At 46.3% G+C, this 22009-nt stretch overlaps 1 protein-coding gene across 5 annotated transcripts in view; it reads left to right on the plus strand.

Moving 5' to 3' along the window:
- The first annotated feature begins 590 nt into the window (after positions 1-590).
- Positions 591-22009, plus strand: part of LOC121592552 — a 34689-nt gene continuing 13270 nt past the window's right edge. The window contains exons 1-7 of one of the 5 annotated variants that reach the window (XM_041914124.1): positions 591-2929; positions 3045-3264; positions 13293-13925; positions 19290-19426; positions 19568-19710; positions 20821-21160; positions 21241-21294. In XM_041914124.1, the coding sequence (XP_041770058.1) occupies positions 13456-13925; positions 19290-19426; positions 19568-19710; positions 20821-21160; positions 21241-21294 (1144 nt within the window). In that variant the 5' untranslated portion in view covers positions 591-2929; positions 3045-3264; positions 13293-13455. Of the gene's footprint in view, positions 2930-3044; positions 3265-13150; positions 13220-13292; positions 13926-19289; positions 19427-19567; positions 19711-20820; positions 21161-21240; positions 21295-22009 lie in introns of those variants that run through there. The other 4 variants (XM_041914123.1, XM_041914122.1, XM_041914126.1 and 1 more) reach the window with 4 other exon arrangements.

A 22009-nucleotide genomic window follows, 5' to 3' on the forward strand; every position in this document is an offset into this window, starting at 1 on the left:
GAACAACAACAACAACGGCTGCTTCCAAGCACCACTGCAATGCCCAGGAAAGGCTGAGCACCGTGACTTTGTACACGGCCGCGTACGCTACTCACCTTTGCTGCCGGATTGGAATCGGTTTTGATGTGCTGTCTGTGGCGTTGGTGTATGGGAGGGGTTTTGTGGAAGGAGCAGATAAACGAAGCAAAGATGGAAAAGCGTTCCCAACGATTGCGATCCTTTTTCTAGGACGCTGGGGCTTCGAGCGAACGTAAACAACGCAAACGAAGGAGCGTAATTCATGGGCCCAAAGTTCATGAATGAACGTTCCCAGCAGTGCGATATTAAAGTGTCGTGCAACAGTACCGCTACCGAAAAGCCGAACAAAACCCGAGAGAGCGAGAGAGAGCAGGAGTGAATTTATCCTGCGACGTGACAAAATCGACTCACAGTGGGAAACGGAGGAGAAAAAATGAAGCACTTCCCGTTCGGCTTCGACTCCGTTTGTTGGTGTTCATCCGACGGTTCATCTGAGCTTGGTCCTTCGAGTCGGAACACGCATGAACGCCTTTCACGGCTGCTCTGCGTACCAAAGCGCAACAAAAACGCTGCAACTCGCACGCGCCCGCTATCAGTTGAGTCGTTGCGTTGCTAGCGTTCGCAGTGGCAGCTTGTGGGCAAAGTGGAGTGGATTTTTCCGCGAGTGCTTTATTCATCCCATCGGATCGTAGTAGACGTACTGTTTTGCTGCCAGTTCCGCGACACGTTCGTCCAGCGGGCAGGCCGAGAAGGCAGGGGTACGTTGAAAGTAGAAGTGAGGAAGGAACCACCTTCCTCATAAGGTGAAACTTTTCTGATCGAGTTACCCAGTTGGCCCAGTTGGTGCTTACAGTTCGAGTGGTGGTAAATTGAAAACAAAACAGGGGCGAAAAAAAAAACTAAATTAAAGAACGAAAAGGTTCACCGTGCGGAATGTGTCACATGCTGGGAAGGAAGGCTGCCCAAAACAGGTGAACCGGGCAGATAAGCTAGCGGCAGCAAAGGCAAGCGCAAAAGTTTAAATCTGCTCTGCCCCCGATGTGTCTCCCTCCAACCTGTCAAAGATTGAAGCAAGGTAAAGTAAGTGGGGAAGTAAAAGACACGCACCACCGGAAGGATTTACCGGAAGTGGAGGGATCGGTGGAAGTGAGCGAGCGGAGTGAGTGTGTTTGATTGCCGGCAAGCAGTGTGACAAGTGGAACAAGCAAAGTGGCACATTAAGTGGGACAGAAAGGAACGGTTTGAGTTTGAAGAGGAGGGAAAAACTCGCGACTGTTTATTTATAAACATACGGACCGAGGTAAACATTGCTCTCTTTTGGTGCTTTATAAGTAGCTAAGTTTTGTAGCTACTTTTTTTTGGCAAAGTTTAGTAAGTGAAAGGTAATTTACCTGCAAGCGGAGGAGTTTTGTTTAAAATAATTTCACGTCGTTAGCGGGATATCAGCAACGGTCGTTTCAAAAGCAACCAAAAAAACAGCATCAACGCCTGCTGGGTTGTTTTAACTCGTAAAGAAAACGTTAACCAAAAACGCCATCCAATAGAGAGCAGCTGTCATGTTGTGCGTCCCATGTTACTGTGATGATTAACGTGCACATCGTGTTCGGTTGTTTGCGGCTGTAGCAGAAAGGTTCGCGCGTCCTTTGCACTACTCATCTAATCACATCGTAAAATTTTAACCGCAAATTTCGTAACCGGCACACAGTCGGACGAGCTACATTCAGGCGGCAGCAGCAGCAGAAGCAGTCGTCCGAACGAGCTACCACAGTTTCGGCCAGTGCAGCACTGTTGATAACAGGTTCGCTCGGCAAAGCCTCCAACAGCAAGCCGGCAATCGGAGCGGTGGTGAACGATACCCCACCGCACCAGCTGGCGGGCCAGTGGGAGTGGTGCGTGAGAACTTTGCACACCCATCGCCTCCGTCCATCGCGGGGGCAGGCAGCATGTTCTTCTTTCTGTTCTTCGCATCCGATGGGTGCAAAAAAGTGTGTCACATTTTATCGCAACTGGTCGCCGCCTGCCTCCGGAAGTATCGCAGCGGCGGCGCCAACGGCCAGTGGATAGGGGTGAAAGTGTAAGGTTGTAGCGCGGGTAGCGCGCATCTTGTAGCGCTCGATTGCGGAAGTCGGCTGCGTTTGACATCGCTACGCACGGATCTCAGTAGTCGTTGGTTCGTCGTCGAGGTGCGTTGTCGACCTCTTAGCGCCTCGCAGCTTCTTCAGTGGTTCAGTGGTGGCTTTACTCTCCGCTGGAGAGTCTTTAAAGCCTATCCGAAGGAGTGGCGGTGAAATTGAGGCAGTAGTGTTCAGTAGTAGCGGAGTGAAAGGGCGCGTGGCTAGAGTAATCCTTTACCATCAGTGCGGTTGGGAGTTTACTTCGCTCCGGAAGCAGCGCGTGGGCACAGCAAGAAGTGAGAAGAATCTGAACGTCCGGTATTATTCATTCCGGGCGCTATTGTGTGCGCGAGTGTGCTTAGTACGTGGGTGCACAAATGAGCCGTGCCTGAGTGTGTCCTTTGTGTGTGTGTGTGTGTGTGTGTGTGTGTTTCGCGAACGTATGATTAAGTGCACAGTGCCGTGGTTTCGAAGGTCGAATCCGAGTGCCCGCGCTGTCTGGGACGGAGCGCTTTAGTTCAAGTGGCAGTGTCAGTTTGGCAAACGTTCCGCGCGTCCGTTGTTGTGCGGTGTGATTTCCGCCAACCCTTGCGTGTGTGTGTGTGCACGTGATAGAGAAACCGACCTCTTTCCCCTGAGTTCGTTCGGTGGAGCTGGCGCTGCTGCCACGTAATCAAAAGCCACAGTACCAGAGGTCGGCACACAAGTTGGCTGTGTAAAATCGCCATCTTTAGTGCAGTAGTACGTCCCGCCCAACACAACCAACACGAGCGAACTAGACGAGCGTGTGAGTGTGTGTAAGTTTCACCAGTTTATGATGCCATTTTATTATTGGGTGTGTTCTCAGCCTCTTTTTTCTGTAGTGTATATATCTAACAACCCTCCATTCTCTATTCGTTTTGGGAAAGAAAGTTCTACTCTTTCACTTCCATTTCCTTCCTTTTTCCCTCTCACTTCCTGCTGGTCTCAAGGGATTTTGCTAAAAGCACTGTAGTGCCCGGCACGTACCAAACACGATTCGTTCATTCATTCCGACTGAAGCCGTGTATGTGCCTGTGGCTGTGAAGCTCCACTCGAACTTAAGGAAATGAAAATTTCATTACCCCCAAAAGAACGGAGCAGGAAATAAATGGTAAGCTCCAAAGACCGATAGAATCCATGTAAGTAAGAGAGAGAGCTTTTTTTTGAGAAGCTTTAATATTCCAAACGCCCGCCAGACACCAGACAATCGTTTAGCGCGGGCTTTAAAAGGTGGTTGAGACGTAGTGAGTGGTTGAGGGTCGTGGGTTGTCCCTCCTTAGGGACGTAATCTAATTAATGATGCTGAAGCACGGCCTCTCTAAGTCGCTGTTTCTGGTCAACAATGGGCATCTTTAGCATGAAAGCTGGTGGGGTTCAGCTTCACTGTCATTTGAAAGATTACGAATCTAATTAAACTGACAGCCAACTGTTCCATCGAGCGGGGACACTGTTTCCACTGCGGAGGTTTGGCTGAAAAGGATTACGAGCGCGATTTTGAGCGCGTCGAAGCGTAGTAGTTTATTGACCGATCATTTAGAGGCATTGCATCGTCTTGTTTGTTTTGAAGGAACCATTAATCTTCTCAATCGCTCTAATGCAATGTAATGTAAATATGAGCTTTGGTGCCGTAACAGGTTGTGCAGCATAAGCGTCATGAAAATACCACCACAAATCAAAGCATTAGCCCGCTCGGCTTATTATACATCCGATAGGATGGGTACGTTCAATGTGTTTGTATTGCTTTCCTTCAAAGCAACAGAAAAAAGCCGCTTCACGTCTATCGGCAAAAAGAATGGGGCGGAAAAGGAATCGAAACCTACCTCGAAGAGAGCCCTCTGTATACAATGTTTATTTTCACTTTGCTTACACAGCAGCTTTCCATTAATGCTTACACTTCGATTATCGTCCGTTTGGTTTCGGTGTGTTTGCACCGTTTCCTTACATTCCCGTTTCCTTACACACCATTGCTCGATTTCGTGTGCTGCCTTTCTTCCAACCTCTATGTCCTCTTCAGACGTGGTGGCTGCTTTCTCCCCGCCAGCTTCTGCGATTAATCATGGTTAAGAATCGTAACGAAAAGGGAGTGCGTACTGTGAACCACGTGAGCCCGGTACCGATCCCGGTGAGTGGCTCTCTTACGATAAGAGGAACAGCCACACACTTCACGCGCGCGGTAAGCGCAAAGGGCATTCGTTATGCTGCTTCCCCCGATCATTGGAAGTGCGGGGGACGACAGTACCAACAACAAAAAAAGAGAGTCGATCTCATAACAAATGCTGACTTTGGCGTTGAAGATGTCCGCCCAAAAAAAAAAGGGCAAAAAAAAAGCGCCCTAACCCCGTCAAATGCTTCCCGGAACCCGTACGCCTGTCGGGTGGAATAGAAATTTATGGCACTTTTTCCGCCCGAATCTGTGTCAATCGATCCGTGCACCCGCACTGCGGCATTAATCGAAGCGGGACGCGGGCAAGGATCCGCGGCTGCGGATGCTGTAAAGGTGGTCTGGAGAATCTCGGCACGGGATTAGGGCTATCCCGGATCAACGTACACTGCCCCCGCCCCTGCCAGATTTCCCTTGTTGGGGGATGTTGGGCTGCTAACGCTGCGAGGGCGTTGAAAAAAAGGGATCGAAAGCCTTTTCCCTCTTGAGCCGCTACTACCATCGGCCGAGGTGGTAAAGCAGGAGAAACAAAATGGTTGGACTGGTCGCGCCGATTTGTATGCGGCTGGGTGGAGTGGGGTGGGGTGAGGGGTGGGGGGGAAACATTGCCCAAATCTAGCAATGGCAATCAAGGGCAGAAGCGTGTCGGCGTGTGTCTCCGACTGTCAATGATGGAATCAAAATGGCTCCGATATTAGTGCCGCGACTTGGTGCGAATAAAAAGCCGGCGAAAGAAAAGAGACGATGCTTTTGTTCTTATCGCTCGCACCCCATCGCGCAAATGGATTTGGATTGGGCCAGGGAGAAGAAGCGAACAAAAAGAAAGGACCTTAAGAGGCGCTTCACGAAAACAACAAAAAACACGCGTTCCCTTTCTTTCTTGGCTTTCTTTTTTTTGTGTTTGGGATGGTGAGCTGCTGCCCAAACCGTGCCCAAGATAAGAAGTGTTCCGAATACGGGGTAACTGTCGCCGAGAACCGGAGATTCGTTTTCGCTCCCCCCCCCCCCCCTCTCGGTGATGCCGTTGGTGTCAGTGTGTGTTTTACGTTTGCTTTTTTTTGTTGTTTTCGACAGGTCCAGCCTATCCCGGCACTGGCACGGAAACAGGAAAGAAGGCGCTGCAAAATGGCACTTTATCTAGCGTTATAATCTTGTTGAACTAAATTAGCTTCGTTAGGCGTAATCGCGCGCTCGACCGGCCACCGAGCAGCAGACCCCTCCGTCTTTCCGTCGTTCGCTCCATCGTGGTGGGGCCATTTTGATGCCTGAACAACTAACTTTCCAGCGCCGATTTCGATTCCATTCGCAGCGGTGGTAATTCTTTACCGGCTTACAGTTTTACCCACTCCTTGGTTTGGGAGGGGGGGGGGGGGGTTAGGGCAAACGAGAAAACGCGTGGACCGCGCAAAAGTGGATTAGAGAGTAAATAAGTTACGCTAGAGCGGTGTCTTGTTCTTGTGTTGGTTTTGGTTGCAGTGCCAAATCACCTTTTCGTTTTCCGTCAGTGTTTTTTGGTTGTTTTGCAGGAGGAAATTGGGGGAAGATCCGCGCCGAAACAGATCGAGACACTCGACGAAAGCAAACAAATGGTTCTTAGTAATGGTCCATTAAATAGTCTACAAAACCGATGACTCAATTTGTTCCTGATGTTTTGTTTCGTTTTGTGCAGCGGGTTGGGGGAGAAGAGTGGGGGGGGGGGTTGGGAGTGATAAGTTTGCCTCTTTTTTTTAACGATCCTCAGAAGAGTAGCCGTGTGGGCTAGTAATATAGCAAACGGAGGCTTCATTTGCCATTGAGCTAAAGTGCTTACCTAGAATGGGAGGCCATTCGGAATTGATTCGCGAGAAAAAGGGAGCCTTTCGCCCTGGGAAACGATAGCAGGATGGCTTTCTCACTAAGAAATTGTACAAATTAATAGGTTGATGCTATTACTATTGACAGCTGTTTCTGCGAACGAATTGGAATAATCGCATTGTAGATAATGGGACCCTTTCCGTTTGAAGTTCGTAGGCTGAAATTTCAGCCTGTCAGCTGTTTGCATTGTATAGCAGTTTTCGAGCAGCTATCTTCTTCTTCTTCTTTGGCACAACAACCGCTGTCGAGTAGCTATCTAAGTGAGTATAATATCCAGGTAGGCTTATCCCAAGGTGTATGTATTCAGAAGGCTGATCTTTTTTCGCTTCTGCTTCTGAATGAAGATTTTAAGAGTGTTTTGAGCATTCGTCAAGCCTCAAGAAAGCTCATTGGAGCAAAAGTTTTCACTTGTTCTGTCAAAAAGTGATGTTCAAAATTTATTATAAAAAATGCTATGAGACTACCTGCACTACATACACTTTGATTCTAGATTCCACCACGTGATCTCTTTAATGCACCTTGGGATAAATGTAAACAACACCGTGTTTTCGAGCAGGTACTCGAATCTAATTATAGCTTTGGGGCTAGAATAATCTAGACTGAAAATTGCAGGCTAGTTTTTTTGTGTGGTTTTGTATGGCTTGTTTACATGATTTCAGCCTCCAACTGTCAAACTCCATACAAAAAACTAACTAGAATCGTGAAGGCCCCCAATGATTGTTTTTACAGGGTTTCCCACGACGTATTGGTCGGTTTCCATATTTTTTGCGATAGTATCTCATAATAACTCGTCTCACGATTTATTCACCGTATCCCATAGATTTTTGGTTCGTTCCTATAATTTTTTGGTATCGTCCGATTAGATATCAATACAATTGAACCAAAAAATTCTGGCAATTATGAGAACCGCCCAATAAATCGTGTAAAACCTTGTTATAGTATGTAGTAAGAAAAGTAACACATCTATACAAAAATCGCCATATGTGGTGTACACATTGTTTACATATTAGTAGGACCCAAACTTCACGTGGGCGCAGGGCCAGTCACCCAGTCCCATGAAGCAACCGACTACACAAAGCCAAAGTTATTTTCGAAAAGGACCGAAACTTAACTGATTATCATTCTCTTTAGCCCTTGTCAGGTTTAGACATTTCCCCGCTTTTTAATTGCAAATCATGCCACAGATTGTTGATAAGAATGAAATGCAAAACAGAGAGCATACACTAAACAATGTGGCACAATACTAACAAAAACAATTGATGCCATCACCGTGTTTTGCGTGAAGAAACCCATCGGAGTTTTATCTCAACATTCACTCCTGTTTCGTTAGATCGGTCCCGCCTGTCCGTCGATTCAAACAAACACATCGACAGATCCAGTTCATGCATAAATGCATTTGGCGTTCGTTTTATGCAGTTCACTGGTCCGTTGAATTTCATTGACGGGGTTTTGCCATCACTTCGCGACTGTCAATCAATCGTCACGCTAGCATGTGTGGCCCCGGTTAGAGGTGCTGTCACTGTGTGCCAGCAAAGATAGATGAAAAATAGCGCAGGAAGAAAAAAAATACAACAGACCCCGCATGCTAACACACGCAACATGTGAACGTTTCCAATTCGGACTTCATGTTCGATGGAAAAGTTTGCTGTTTTGTTTTTTTTTTTGCGTTCCTACACCATTTGTTGCACCAGCCTCATACGCATACATTTTCCGTGCGTGAGTAGCAGCTGGGTTGCGTGTTCAAACTACGCTTGCCATCGGTGCGTCTGTGTGTGTGACTTGAATTTGATTGAAGTGTCAGAAGCGGTTCACTAATCATCCATTCCCCATGCAGTGAGAGAGTTGATGCGAAATGCATTGCACGATGCCTTCGCCGAGTAAATGTGGCGCGAGAAGGACGAAAACAAAAAATCGCAACCAGAGATTCGATCGACAGCGTTCGATCTGCGAGACAGCAGAGTGCCGTGCCCGCTTTTGCTCTGGAACCCCATCGCTTTTCCAATTTGTGTACACGTGAATGAATTCTCCACGTGCTGGCCGGGATGGTTTTGGTTAAAAAATGCAGACATACCTAGCAGCCTGGCCAAGCAACCATTCCTTTCCACTTCCTAGGAACGAGGAACATTTTTGATGTTTTTTTTTTGCACGTTTCGTTTTGTGCGTTCCTCTGTTTGTCCGTGTTGCAATGGTTCGACAGCAAGGCAGCATGATTAAAACCTACCAGCATGCCTTTCTTACGAAACGCAGCTGGAATATGAAATTCATTCGTTCATTGTTCGGCACAAACCTGGTCAGGTGTTTTTTGTTGTTGTTAGTAGTTGGCAACTACAGGAGTATGTAAGAAAAGGCAAACAAAAGCATCAAAAGGTACGACACGGCCGGTTATCGTTTGATCATTATTGGGCGAGAATTTGGGTAATGAAATGGGCATAAGTGTGAGATAAGGTAGAACAAACGCGGCAAAAGGTGTACGATCAATAAAACGAAACATCGAGCAAATGTTTTGTTCCGAACAAACTTGTTTCAGCACTTCGGTAACGACCCCTTTTTTGTATTCATGCAAAAGGGACGCATAATCTTGATGCTTCTGTTTCGGTCACCTTTCAAATTTTCGATGTACGGTAAGCGAATTTCAATGAGTGTGTGTGTGTGGTTCACGCCGCTCCACTAGCCGACAGAATCTTTTGGAAATCATGCTGAAAATGGGATTCATTCAACAAGATCGAATAATACTTTTGATTGATTGTGAAACAACTGGTAATGCATTTGACATAAGCTACGAATAAAAACAACTTTCTCTAGATTTTATACTCCACTACTTATTACAAATAGCTTAAACGTTGATTGAGGTTTTATCGATTTCAAAAGCAAAATTAAGAAATAAAGGATCCTAGTCACGGCACCAAATATGTTTTTAGGATAAATAATATTTTTCTCTCTATTGGTAATATTTTAACTATTCTAGGACATAAAATTACCCTCTATATCTTACCCAACAGCACTCGACAGTGAGCACTCGACAGAGAGCGCGTCAGTGAGCGCTACAGCAACTGTAACGACGTGGCTTCCATCCTCATGGAGACGCATGGTGTTTCACCGCTTTGCGAAATGCTTTCCATCCCACATGGGCCCCAATATTCCCCTTAATGTTACATTCACGTACACATTTTTGTGATTTCATCCGATGATAAGCGGTGATTCGTCTTGCTTCGTACACCTTGCCCAATGCATGTGTACGTTACGCTTATCCGCGTGGCCGTGTTTCAATTTGTTCATGATGTATTGTTGCCGACTGAACGATATTTCGTGCTACATTATTCAAGCACAACATTTCGACTTCCGTTTGAATTTCAATTTCCCATACACGGTGTAGGAAAATGTTCGTTCTTTTTTTTGCAACCCACCCATCCGCCTGCCAGTGGTTTGATGCATTGATGCTGCGGTAAAAGATGCAGGAAACATTTGCCCCTCCCAATACGTATTTGAAAGGCAAATGCAGAGCGCGGGGCACCAGTATCATACTCGTATGTTGTTGGTGTTGTAAGCGACGCCCGGGGTTGTGGCAGATGCCCGGCTGGCACTATATTGCAAGATTTCCCCATTCTATTCCCTTTCGGGCTTTCGGGTTGGGGGATTTATGGTTCGGGGTTTGGGTTCGAGTGGCAAACCCCGTCCTGTGCTCTGCCGGCAAGTAACAATGTTTCGCAATGCATATATGATCTAAGTTGTAGGACGAATGTTAAATATCTTGCACAAGCCCGTTTTTTCGCTCTCCCTGGTTTTTCCCTGGCTTTCAACCCAGCCATCGTAAAAATTGAGCAAAGAGAGGGTAATCTTGTCACGGCAGATCGCTTCAACATTTTATCCTCACCAGTACCTTCGAGTGCACGTGGTCGTTTCGCACTCGGGAAAGCTCCAGGACATGGTGCACGGTCCTCAGGAGAAGGTTTCGGGAAGGCACGGGTTGCATTGCCCGGGGACGCTAGGGACGAGAAGTGGTTGTAGATGAAATATAATAAAAAAGGCATGTTTACGATTTCGGTGTATGCATGTTGTGCGCCCGGGACAGATCCTTTCCCGGGGTCGGACAGAACTTCACTTTGCACTCAAGCTTAACTTTCATAACTTGCAACCACAATCTTTTGCAGACACACGTACACACACATTGATGCTCGTCAAAACGTAAAATTGAAGCCGAAATAGAGTGGGACGAGATTTGCATACACGCTCTCTCACTCCGGCAGATGGTAAAAAAGGTAGTACGTGAAAAGGAAAGCGAACACACGCTTACGTCAACGTTTTCTGACCGCACCACGCTCCTGACGGAAGTCAAACGCTACTCATCGACCTTCTTGTAAAGGGAAATTCTTACCATCCGGTCTCAATGCTTTATCCCCATTCTAAGCAGTTCTCGTTGAGGGGTGAAGAGATCCTGCATGTAGATGCACATGTGTTGCATACGGGAAAAGTAGTTTAACATTCTTTTGAAGGTTGCTCGGAAAAAATAGCCTGGCTAAGTATTGTACCAGAACATGAGCTTGGTGTGTATGTGTGTGTGTGTGTGTGTGTATGTGTGCATTTGCAGTGAATATTTCTCTCCGTGTGATAAATGCCGGTGCGATAAACGGAAAATTGGATTGACGTGCCACATTTCCCCGGGGGATCATGGTGGGCAAGGAATGCTTCATTCAATGAACGCAATCACAACTTTCTTTCGTTTATTAAAAAAACGCAAAATGTATATCCATTTCATGTGGCCGTTCGACGCGCCTCAGGTAAACGTTTCAGCACGGAGCGAATAAAAGTACCGCTCGGGTATCCAATTACCGGTGTGTATGGTTGTTCTTGTTGCTGCAGCAGCGGAAATTGGTCTGATTAGCGTAATTTGTGGGCCAATTAATTCCAATTGGCCTAATAAATGGGTACGAGTAAATCCTCCGCGGGCGTACAAAGGGTTTGCTGGTAGGGACGAGCTTGGTCGGCGTAATTTTTTGAGGATTTACACCCTAAATGATGGGGTAAGGGTGGCTTTAATGGAATGATTTCTAGTGAACTGGCAAGCAAAAAAGAATTACCATGAAGAAAAATGGGAAAGCAAAACATCAATTAGGTCATTTCTCTTTTTTTTGTACTAAAATGTAATATTTTGGTGTATCGAAAAAAGCTGTACCAAAGGGATTTGGATTTTCCTTTTCCCCTACAAAATGGATTGGATAACGTGCTCACCGTGCAACAGCTCACCAACCGCTGTTAGGTAGATCTTGGCCCCTGGTAATACGCTCTATGTACGTGTATGTGGGGTATTCCGTGGAATTAGGCAAATAAAATCATCAATCCCACATCGTCAGCATGACGCGAAGCGGATAAGCGATGGGTTAAGCCCCAAACCAGTGCGTTCATTAATCATTTCTACCCTTTTGGATGATGGAGAACATACACTCCGGAAACTGATTGTTCGTGTTGCGAATACGTAGATACTTTGCTTGATAAAAATTAGCTTGTAATGATCAGCCGCCAGCGCAATATCGGGTTCCATCAATCGAAAGGAAAAGAAAGCGTAACATAATGTTAGATGCGGTATTTCATGGAGTTTTTTCGCGTCATTCCCCCTATTGCGTTTCGTTCTCTTTTTTTCTGACGAATTGCGGATCAGATCGTGATCACTTCTGAGCGCTTCCCCCCCCCCCCCCCGTGCAAAACATACGTTTGAAGGCCCAAAATTATGAAGTCACGAATTATTCTAGTGGGAAGGAAATTCCCAGAAAACGCAACGAAGTTACGGAATAGTAGCAAGTAAAAAAACCATCCCTCCTCAAGCTTTGGTGTAAGAAAGCGGACGATATGATGAGCGCTAGGGGAATATAATTTCTCTGAAGGTTTTATCGAGAAGAGCCGCTTCTTGCTTGCTTGCCATGTCATCTTGAAGACCTTTTCAGCGGAACAAACACGAACACACACAAATAGACACACACACACACACTTGGTAGGGTTCTGACCGTGGCAGCTTAAATCACCGCTATGGGATGGGCACAGTTTTGCTTTGATGTCAGGTACGACGAGGCTTATGATTAGCTAGCCCGGGAAGCATTTTGCAAGCAACCAGTGAGTGGGCAATTAGACGTCTTTAATGTCGGTTTATTTCGTACCGCTCCGTGGGAGGAGTGCTCTTTTGCACAAAGTGGTGCTCGTGTAACTATTTGATGTACTTGCCGTTGCAAACAGCGGAGATGGTCGGGCACTTTGGGGTCGTCTTCTTTCAGTTGGGTGAGATTATTAGTAGCTTAAGATCATTAGTGGAATATGTTCAGCAAGTGCATTTACATAGTGGGAACTGTTTGCACTCGTCAATTGGATTGAAGAGGAAGATGCTAGAATACTTCCATGTTGTCGACGTGATTGGTATTTATACAAATGAGTTTTTACATTGTTTCAAACCCAATTGATCATTGTTTATTATAGAGTGCTTTGCAAAATGCGTGTGATTATAAGCAAACAGATCCATAGAATTCCTTTGTACATTTAATGGAGATATTTTGACACTGGAATTCGTTATGCGGTTCAACGGTATTGTTGAATAGTTTGAAAGGAATTTGCTTTGATTGAATATCATTTTAATCAGCTAGAGCAATGAATGCATGGGATTTCGTTTGATGGTGAGCGGCTAATAATAGAATTAGAGCTCTACTAACAAAAGTCATCACATACCATAAAACTATTGTTGCTGAAAGGATTTAAAATGAAATAAATTTTTATGGTTGTTGGATATTGTAGGTTGGTTTATCGTTTTCTCAAACAATTGATGGCATAGAAACATTGGTATGGTGCTCTACAGTGTGCATTGTGTTCAGTCATATCGTCATATCAATTGGAAGTTTAGAACCAATGAAACATAATGTAACACAACGCTGCAAACAAACTCTTTGAACGGTACGATAACGCCTAAAGCTATGCAATGTGCATCACAACATAAAGTGTATCAAAGTCTTATTTTGCACTAGGCATCAAACAGATTTTTCTCCACCGATTGCTGTTGAAATCTGTCGAATAATATGTAACTACCAACAGACAAACAGTCTACCAAATGTTAACGCTCATCATGGTGTTTTCTATTCCGTCCTTTGCAGGAAATTGAAATGTCAATCGTGATAGCCCCGAGCGCACCCGCAACCATCATTTGCAACCGTTCGACGTGAAGCCTTTAGCTAGCGGTGCTGTTTTTTTAAACATATCAACACCATCGCCAACTCTTCCCTTCCCCTTGCCCACCGCACGCCCTCCAATCGTGGGATGGAACGTGCCGAGACGCGGGCAGGGAAAATGAGCACCCGCAAGTCATCTCCATCCGCCGGGGAAGCGGTGGCACCGAAAACTGCTGACCTGTCATCGACACCGTCCGTGGCGGCAGCAGCCGCCGCACCATCGCGCCGCTCGAACCGGAAACCTGCCAAAAGGGGAAGCCCCACCGCCGAACAGTATGCACCGGCGAAACAGCACACCCCGACCACGCTCAGCCTCGGCCAGGTGTACGTCCTGCTGGCGGTACTGCTGGTCGGTATGTTCGTGCTGTCGGCGGCCCTGCTCGCCTACGTCGACCGGCGGCTACCACCGGCCGAGCTGCACCGCCGGACGACCGCGTCGCTCGAGGAGGACGTGCGCCGCCAGGTCGAAACGATCCTGAGCGACTACTGGAAGAGTAACATCGATAAATTGAGTGCGGATCTGCTGGCGCATGCGAGACGAGCCGCGCCAGAACTTAGGTGAGATTCATTGCTTTTTTATCATTATTGTGTTTTGCGAATGTGCACGAGAATATTCAGTGTTTGCTAAAGGAGCAAGAAGAGAAAGAAAAAAGAAACCGAAAGCTCAGTGGGTTTTTGTATGCGCATCGCTTTTGGGATGAAAATCGAATCGGAACGTTTTATCGCCCTCCACGCGGGATACGAGCAAAGCCGATTAAATGGCCCGTTTAGTGGCTGGGAAAGCGTTTGGCGAGCGTGAACCCAGAAGCCACAGGGGTTCAGTTTTTGGCAAAATAAACCTTTCTTCTCGGTGGTAGCTCTATTGAAATTGGATGCTCTTGTTCACCCTTCCCATCGGAACATTGATTCCGTTCTGATTTCAGCTCCAGCATCGTGGTAGAGTCCTGCTGGGCAGAGCTTAAAGCAGTCACGCTGTTTACCTCACGGACGTTGCGATTATTCATAGGATATTTTACCACTCCCATTTGTTGCCCCTTTTCCCATTCGCTTTGACTATTCCAATACTCTATTTATCGTCACAAAAAATAGCTCCACAACCATCATGTACCCAACTGCCTCGGGCTAATAAAAAGCAGGCTTACAGTTTGTGCGAATGAAAAAAGAGGAATGAATTTACACGGACGGGTTAATGGGGTTAGGTGAGTGCAATAGAGGGGGGGTTCAATGCGAAAATGTAATCGCGTGCCAGTGAAAATTCGGTTCGATTTGAATCGGGAAGTTTTGGTTTAGCCACTGGAATGTGTGTGTGTTTTTTTACAAAAGACTACAAAAAATGATTCAACGAACTTTTGCCAGTAACGTTGGCAACGGTTGGCTAGATGGTTGTAAGAGCGAAGCACCGACCGTCCGTTATAGCGACTATAAAGTAAGGCATTTTATTGAAAACCATTACTCGCACTACATGGGAAGAGAGAGAGAGAGAGAGAGGCAGAGAGAGAGAGAGAGAGAGAGAGAGAGAGAGAGAGAAAATAACGAGTACACGCTAGGCAAATTGTGCTGAGCTTCCGAAACAAAGCATATTATTTAATGGTTGTGAAACGATCTTAATGGGTTCATGGTGATTTTGGTCTAAACGGCCCCACCATAACATTGCGTTTAGTTGCCAAATGGTGGTATGTAAATGAGCGGTCTTAAAGCTTTCAGTTTAAAAGGTATGAAATGGATTCGAAAAGCTGTAACTAATCGCGCTTGGGGGAATACTTTTCATAAATAATTTCTACATTGCAGTAAGGTATTGGCGCGGCGCCTAAATGTAGGCAATAGATTCACATGAGCACATTTTGAATCGATGCAAAATTGATATAGCTGCCTCTTATGTTTTTAGTCTCGAAACGAGTATAATATCAGCTTGCACTTTGTACCATTGCAAAGTCAAGCTAGCGAAAAGTGAATTTCACCTCGACAATGGAATCATAATACGAAAATCAATACCACCCCCGCCGTTCGAACCGACGGTTCCAATTATCGGTAAGTGAAACGCGATCGGCTGTATCTTCAGCACCGCCAGGCTGCATCTGCAGCTGCGGTGCACTTGCTTGCACACAATCACAGCAGCGCATCCAACTACGGAGCCAACTACCGATGAGCCGCGAATGAAGCAGAAATGCGAAACCCCCACCCAACACACTGCATCCGACGGTAAAGACTAACGACCCAGTGCTGGGTATTGGGATCGCTTTAAATTCCTTCCTGCCCTGCCTTGTAAGCATTTGCGCAAGGGATGGGAACGATAGAACGGAAGCCACTGCGAAAAAATAATCAATAATCACTCGGGCATAATTTTATTGCTCAAGCAAATGCGAATTGCAGTTTGATCCGGTGCTGGGTATGAAAGTGAAGAGGGGCGCAATGTACCAGGCTACTGATTTACTGGAAGTGAGGTCAGACCGGGCAAAAAAGGGGCCAAGGAAGCTTTGCTGCACCGTGGTGGCACGGCAAACAAGGAAAGTAGCACACTTACGAACAGAACAGGAGAGATTAGTGGAATTATGCTTTATGTGGCAGGTTCGATTGTTTCAGGGCCTGGAAGCTCTGGACCTCTGGACCTGGTGATGATGAGCGGTCTCGGGTCGGCAGGCTTTACTCTGTCTGCCGGCATAAAAGTGCACCAATCTGGAAAAGGTCGGGCAGAGATTTAACCCATCACGTGAGAGAGGAGGCAAGAGAAAGATATATGTAGCGGTTTTTGGACCTTATTTTGTACCATGCCAAACAGGTCCCTCTTACCGGATAATCTCTCTCTTATTGCCATAGCAAACGGCTTCTGGCACGGGTGGATTTACATCTGGATTGTTCCCCTCCCCTTGGTGCAATGTATGCGGTCGGCTTACATACGCTTGTTGGCATGCGGTTAATGCTGCACGTGTATGCTTTGGTTTGATAAATGTCTAGACTTTACGCCAGCTACGGTACACCTGCGCCTGCCCGCCCGGGTGCGGTAACTTATTTGGCCCGTGTGTCCTTTTTGTGCTGCGCCGTCCCTTGTGCCGAAACTTTGGTAAGTTACGTGCGTCTTTGGTTAGCATGCGCTCGATTGTGCGCTCGCCGGTTGGAAGTAGAACAGGGGATACCATCTGGTGCACGCGCTAGTCGCCAGAATCCATGAACAAGTGTATGAGGCAGTGGGTAAATAATACGTATGAACCGTAAAACTTTATCCATCATTTCTTACCCGGGTACTTTTGGTTGGTGGTTCGGTATGGGGGTAAGCCACGGGCAGCTCCGGAAGCGGAATCTCTATCCGAACGTTGGTTACATCATTCGTAATGTTTTGGTTGCAATTTTCTTTAAATCAAACTCAGGCAAGACATGTAGCACGGGTGTAGTCTTGTGGGTGAGCTTTGGCAAAGAACGAAATTCCCAAAGTACAGAGCAACACTGAGGTAGAAGATATTTAGAGTGAGTGGGGAAAAAAATCGGGTTTTTGGTGAATTCTTATTTGTATGTGTTTAATCTACCAAAAACATGCAAAAATGGTTCCTTTTGAAAAATTCGCAAATATCAATTGTCGCGTACTTTTTATAAATGCAGTACATTTTAAATGAAATGCTGCTTTCTTGAACACAACCAACATTTGCCCTTTTTACTTCCACTTAACTCCCGACTCAATTCCCATGCGCAATACCCAAGCTCATCCGGTACCGGTTAGCTTTGTTTAATATCCACCGATGATGACGACGACGATGATGCTGATGATTAGCCTTCCGGTGAGGATGGAACAGCTTGCCACGGGTTGCACCGAACATGTGCACGATACAGGGAGAAGCAAAAGCTAAATCCATCGTGTACATGTACGGTACGCAACCCGGGACTGTACGGGCTGGGAAGCCTTCCGTACGAGACCCGTACATGCACACACAGTTTCCAACCATTCCGACCGTTGCCTACGCGGGGGCACCACGCGTGAGCGCACGCAAGAGGTAATAAGTTGTAGTGTAATGCAGTGTGGCATACCGCAGCCGTAACGGCACGAGCTACCAGCTACCAGTCACGCTTCGTTTATGAAACCAACATCAGGAAGCCATTTTAATTTATCACTTCAAATATTGTTACAGCCATGCAGCGCAGGCGAGGTAGTGTGGTGGTTGCGGGGTGGTGAGTGTGCTTAATTGAAGTGAAGGATGCTTGCACATCACGCAGGAAAGATGTGCAACTTTTCGTGTTTGCATAATGATCGGCTGCAGGAGGCAAGCACACGCCGGTGCTGTTAAAAAGTGTTCCGCCAGTGCTGCCAGTTGAGCATATGCATGCTATAATATTTATATTCGTGGTTGGTTTTTTTTATCTTCGTTACTTGATGAAAGTTTACATTCCATTACGGAGAAGTGTTTTCTTAAAGCAATGTGCCATGAATTACTGCAAAGCATGACTTGCGATGGTGCAAAACAGTGACGAAACATTCCCCTAATGAACCACACTTCACGACGAAATCATTTCGCATTCGAATGTAGAATTATTTATTAGCAAATCTTAAAGGCACCATTGGACGGATGCCAAAATAGCGTAAGTTATACTTTTAGCTGTTGTTTTTAAAATGAACTGATTTTTTTTGTTTTGGCACCGGCACTAACCCCTTTGAATCTGGAGTCAATAAAAGGGGAGCAAAATTTACGACATTCCTGAAATGGTCTCCAATTTTCTTTTGAGCCGGGTTTTCTGGCTTAGCTGCTTTCGTTGATGGGAAAAGATTAAGCCGAGGCGCCAAGGCCAGTTCCTTTGCAGCTGTATAGTTGTTTTTTTTTCGCTTTCTTTCGACCAAAATTGCCTTCTTTTTGGGGTTCTCATTTTTCTGAGCTTGGTTGAAGAGGAGGAGCTTGATGCTTTTCTTTTTGTTTCAACCGTAAAAGGATTTTTCCCTGGACTGCAAAGATTCTTTAACGATCAAGTTTTTGGGAATGTGCGCGATCAAAAAAGAAAACGATAAAGGATGCAGTACGGAAAACAATGCGGCAAAAAGGGAGGGAAGGAGCCGCTCACCCATCAAAATACTCATTTGATGCAGAACAATATATTTTATCGCATCGCAGTGGCAAGGTGTTTGAGAGGTGGTGACGTAGGTGGTGATTAAAAATTTGATAGCTGCAGTACGCCCGCCGCGACCGCATGGTGGCGGAATGAGATACAAGGAACAGGGAAAGGAAACTCGTTACGGACGGATGTATAAATTATGATTCTTGGCACTTTGGCAATGAAGTATCGTGCCAGTCCGGGCACGGAGAGGATAAAGACGTAAGTAAAGGATGGAGGGGGAATACTTTGCCGCATCTTGACATAAGGCGTGCTAGATTCACCTGGCTGGATGGAATTGTTCGGGTTGCTGGTGGGGTTGATACCGAACCGATGATTTACGGCTTATTTTTCCTCCATTTTACCTCCTTTAGTGTCTTCGCTGTGTCTAGCATCGAATTATTAAAAGTGATACTGTGAATACCAAGCAAAGACGGGTTGAGGTTATTGGAGGTTAACATTATCCTTAAGCTTTCGGTATTATTGTGATGTCGTACAATTTTAAAGGTATAATTAAAGGCTGCATGATTGAAATTGTGCTTAATATTGTACGATGTTGATGTCTTTAATGGATGTAACAACCATATTGATATCAATTTTATTTCACATTAAAGATGAGCCTGTATTAAAATGATTTATTTGCTTATTTAACTTTAAGTCATGTCTAATTCTGTCCTTAACCATATTAAATATATTGTTCAAGCATATAAAACAAACTCAATTGTGTCGATAAGCTTCCTGATATTCTTAAACACCCTCATACCATAGCCCATCCTGATAAACCACCATCCCAAAGCCCCACTCAAACAGCCACCAATTAAAGCATGTGTTTTCTTCCACACCGCATCTCTCCAGCAGCACTTCTTTGCCTTACTTAGTAGCGAATCAGAGAGTACAAAACGAGCGGAAGCTACCACCGTTCCGGGAACCGTCCGGCCGCCCGAAGCGTGATCTGAGCCTGTTCGATGATAATCTGGTCCCGGATCAGGAAGGCAAGTGTAGAGAGAGAGAGAGAAAAAAAAAACAACAGCAACATACGTCAAATTACGTTCCCTACCGGCACTCTGTGCACGGCAACGGAATGGAAGCAGAAAGAAAAACTAATTGCGTTTTTGCACTCCCCATCCCACCAGGTCCAAATGTGGAGTTCTTCAATCCGAAGCTGCGATCCGAGCTGGAGAAAAAGGATGCAGATATTATGAAGAAGACCGGCCTGAAGGGTGCAGCCCCCGGTGGCGATAGTTGGGTTTGGCTGACGAGCTATTCTCGCATTCCGGTAAGTCATATACTCCAGATCGTTCGTTCGTGCATAGCTAACCGCCACCTCACTAATCGGCGGTGGGAGAGGAGAAGGCAAATAGGAGAACCGATGCCGAAATCGAATCAAAACCACCGACCCGAATCGGTGCAAATCGTTGCATCGTTGGGCCGGCAAGGGGAGAACGAGAGATGCCTTCTCGAAGATGTTTATCATACAGCCGGCGCTGTGGCAAGCGGAACGGAACGGAAGCTTGCGGCGAGCGATGTGGCAATATGTTTCGCTTTTATTCGATCCTTCACCATCATCATTTCCCATCACAGCACCACACATCCGAATCGATCGATCGATCGTGTCCAGCGCGTTCGGTGTAAAGAGCGGCACAGCTCCCCTTCCCATCCTTTACGCTGCTGGGGGAGGGAAGTGGTGATTTTATCGCATGCAATACACAACCTCATCTTTCGGGCAATCGGGCCCAGTCGTTGGTTCCCCGTTTCCGGATTGTGAGGCGATATTGCGATGCGAAAACGATACGACGACACATTATTGCATTTTACTGCTTCCGGCTTCCGGGCAGCGGGATTGGGATGGGATGGGATGTTGAGTGATGTGTGTGAGTTGCCACGCTAGCCAGCAATGGCGTTGATGGTATGGTTTGTACGGAGGAAGTTAAAAGGACCCGTGAAAAAAAAACAACCCACGTCAAATATGCAATTCTCAATCGCGTTGGCCGCGAGGGAATCCAATTTTTATGTCCGCAGCCGTAAAATTGTTATATGATCGAATTGTCCCTCCGATTCGGTGCATGTTGGATGGACGTGACCGTGGAGTAATAAGGATGTCGGGGAAGGAGAAGGAAATCCAGTTTGATGCAATTATGTTTTATTCATAAAACGCTGACACGATGGGTCCGTCCGTAAGCGTTGATGTGCATATTAATTCGTGGTATTGAAGCGTGTTAAAACTTGTTAAAGATTAAACTTACATTTGTTCCCGAATATTGCTAAAAAGCTCTGTTACAGTACAGCTGTGAAATGTTAAAATACTGATTATATCAATAGAAAAACATTAAAACACCCAGTTTACTATCAATCAGAATCAAACTCTTCTGTCACACGTACTTCACAGTTCGATGCCATCACCGGCTTTTGCCGAGCGACGAAGGAATACTGCCCACCCGGACCACCGGGACTGCCCGGCATACCGGGCCCGAAAGGAAATCGGGGCGACCCAGGCCTGCCCGGCCCGCCCGGCGTCGACGGGCGCGAAGGTAAACCGGGCCCGCGCGGTCCAAAGGGTGAGATTGGCTATCCGGGCAATCCGGGGCTGGATGGACGGGACGGTGTACCGGGTGAGCCGGGGCTGGACGGTGTGCCGGGACGGGCCGGCGCGGATGGCATCCCGGGCAAAGATGGCAAGGATGGAATTCCCGGTATCGATGGGCGCAACGGTATCGACGGCAAGGATGGTAAGTGCCGGAACAAGAACGGATGCATCTTGCTGGTCGAGCGTATAACTTATCGTAGACTATTACATGCTCATTTGTAGGATTAGCAGGCCCGATCGGACCGGCGGGACCGCCCGGACTGCCTGGACCGAGAGGTAAGTAGAGTGAAGTGCCACGCACACGCAAACAACCGCGCGTACATGAGGGTATGGTGTTACGAGCTTATAATTACCATCGTACGTTATGTACCGACCTTATCGAGGACCTGTGCAACGCCGGGTTCTTGCCTGTGCGAAACTGGGGCCCTTTCCGAAGCAAAGTCAAAGGGTTCAATAAGCTTGTCGGTAAGACACCCCATGGGTAACAAAGGCCACAAAGACTTTGGAAGAGGAGTTTTCGCCACGGTTCCGGCACTGTAAAATTAATTAATGCAGCTGTTTATCAAACATCTCTCTCAAGTGAAGATGTAAACAAGCCACGCTGCCACGAGCTTTACGATGGCTTGGTGGAGATATGGGGAAGAACTTCTTGATTTTAGGCAAAACCCACACAAGGAGGGGGATCAAACGCTATCTTGATGTGTACTGATAGTGATGGGCTGGTAGCGTAAGTAAAGTGGACGGATGTTCTAGCATTATTAAAATTATCAATATAGCTATTATTTGAGAGGTATGGATTTTTCTTACTATACTAACATTGATGTAGTATTATACAATGGTTAAGAATACAGACCTAGGCATTGATCAAATGTGTTATGCCGTCTTCAACTGGGACAACATAGACGATTATAGCAAATGACTAGAAAATGATAAGATGGATCAGATCATTTGAAGGAATCCAAGAAACAGATATGGTTATTTTATATGACCT

Source organism: Anopheles merus, chromosome 2L, assembly GCF_017562075.2.
Source record: "Anopheles merus strain MAF chromosome 2L, AmerM5.1, whole genome shotgun sequence".
NCBI classification, from domain to species: Eukaryota; Metazoa; Arthropoda; class Insecta; order Diptera; family Culicidae; genus Anopheles; species Anopheles merus.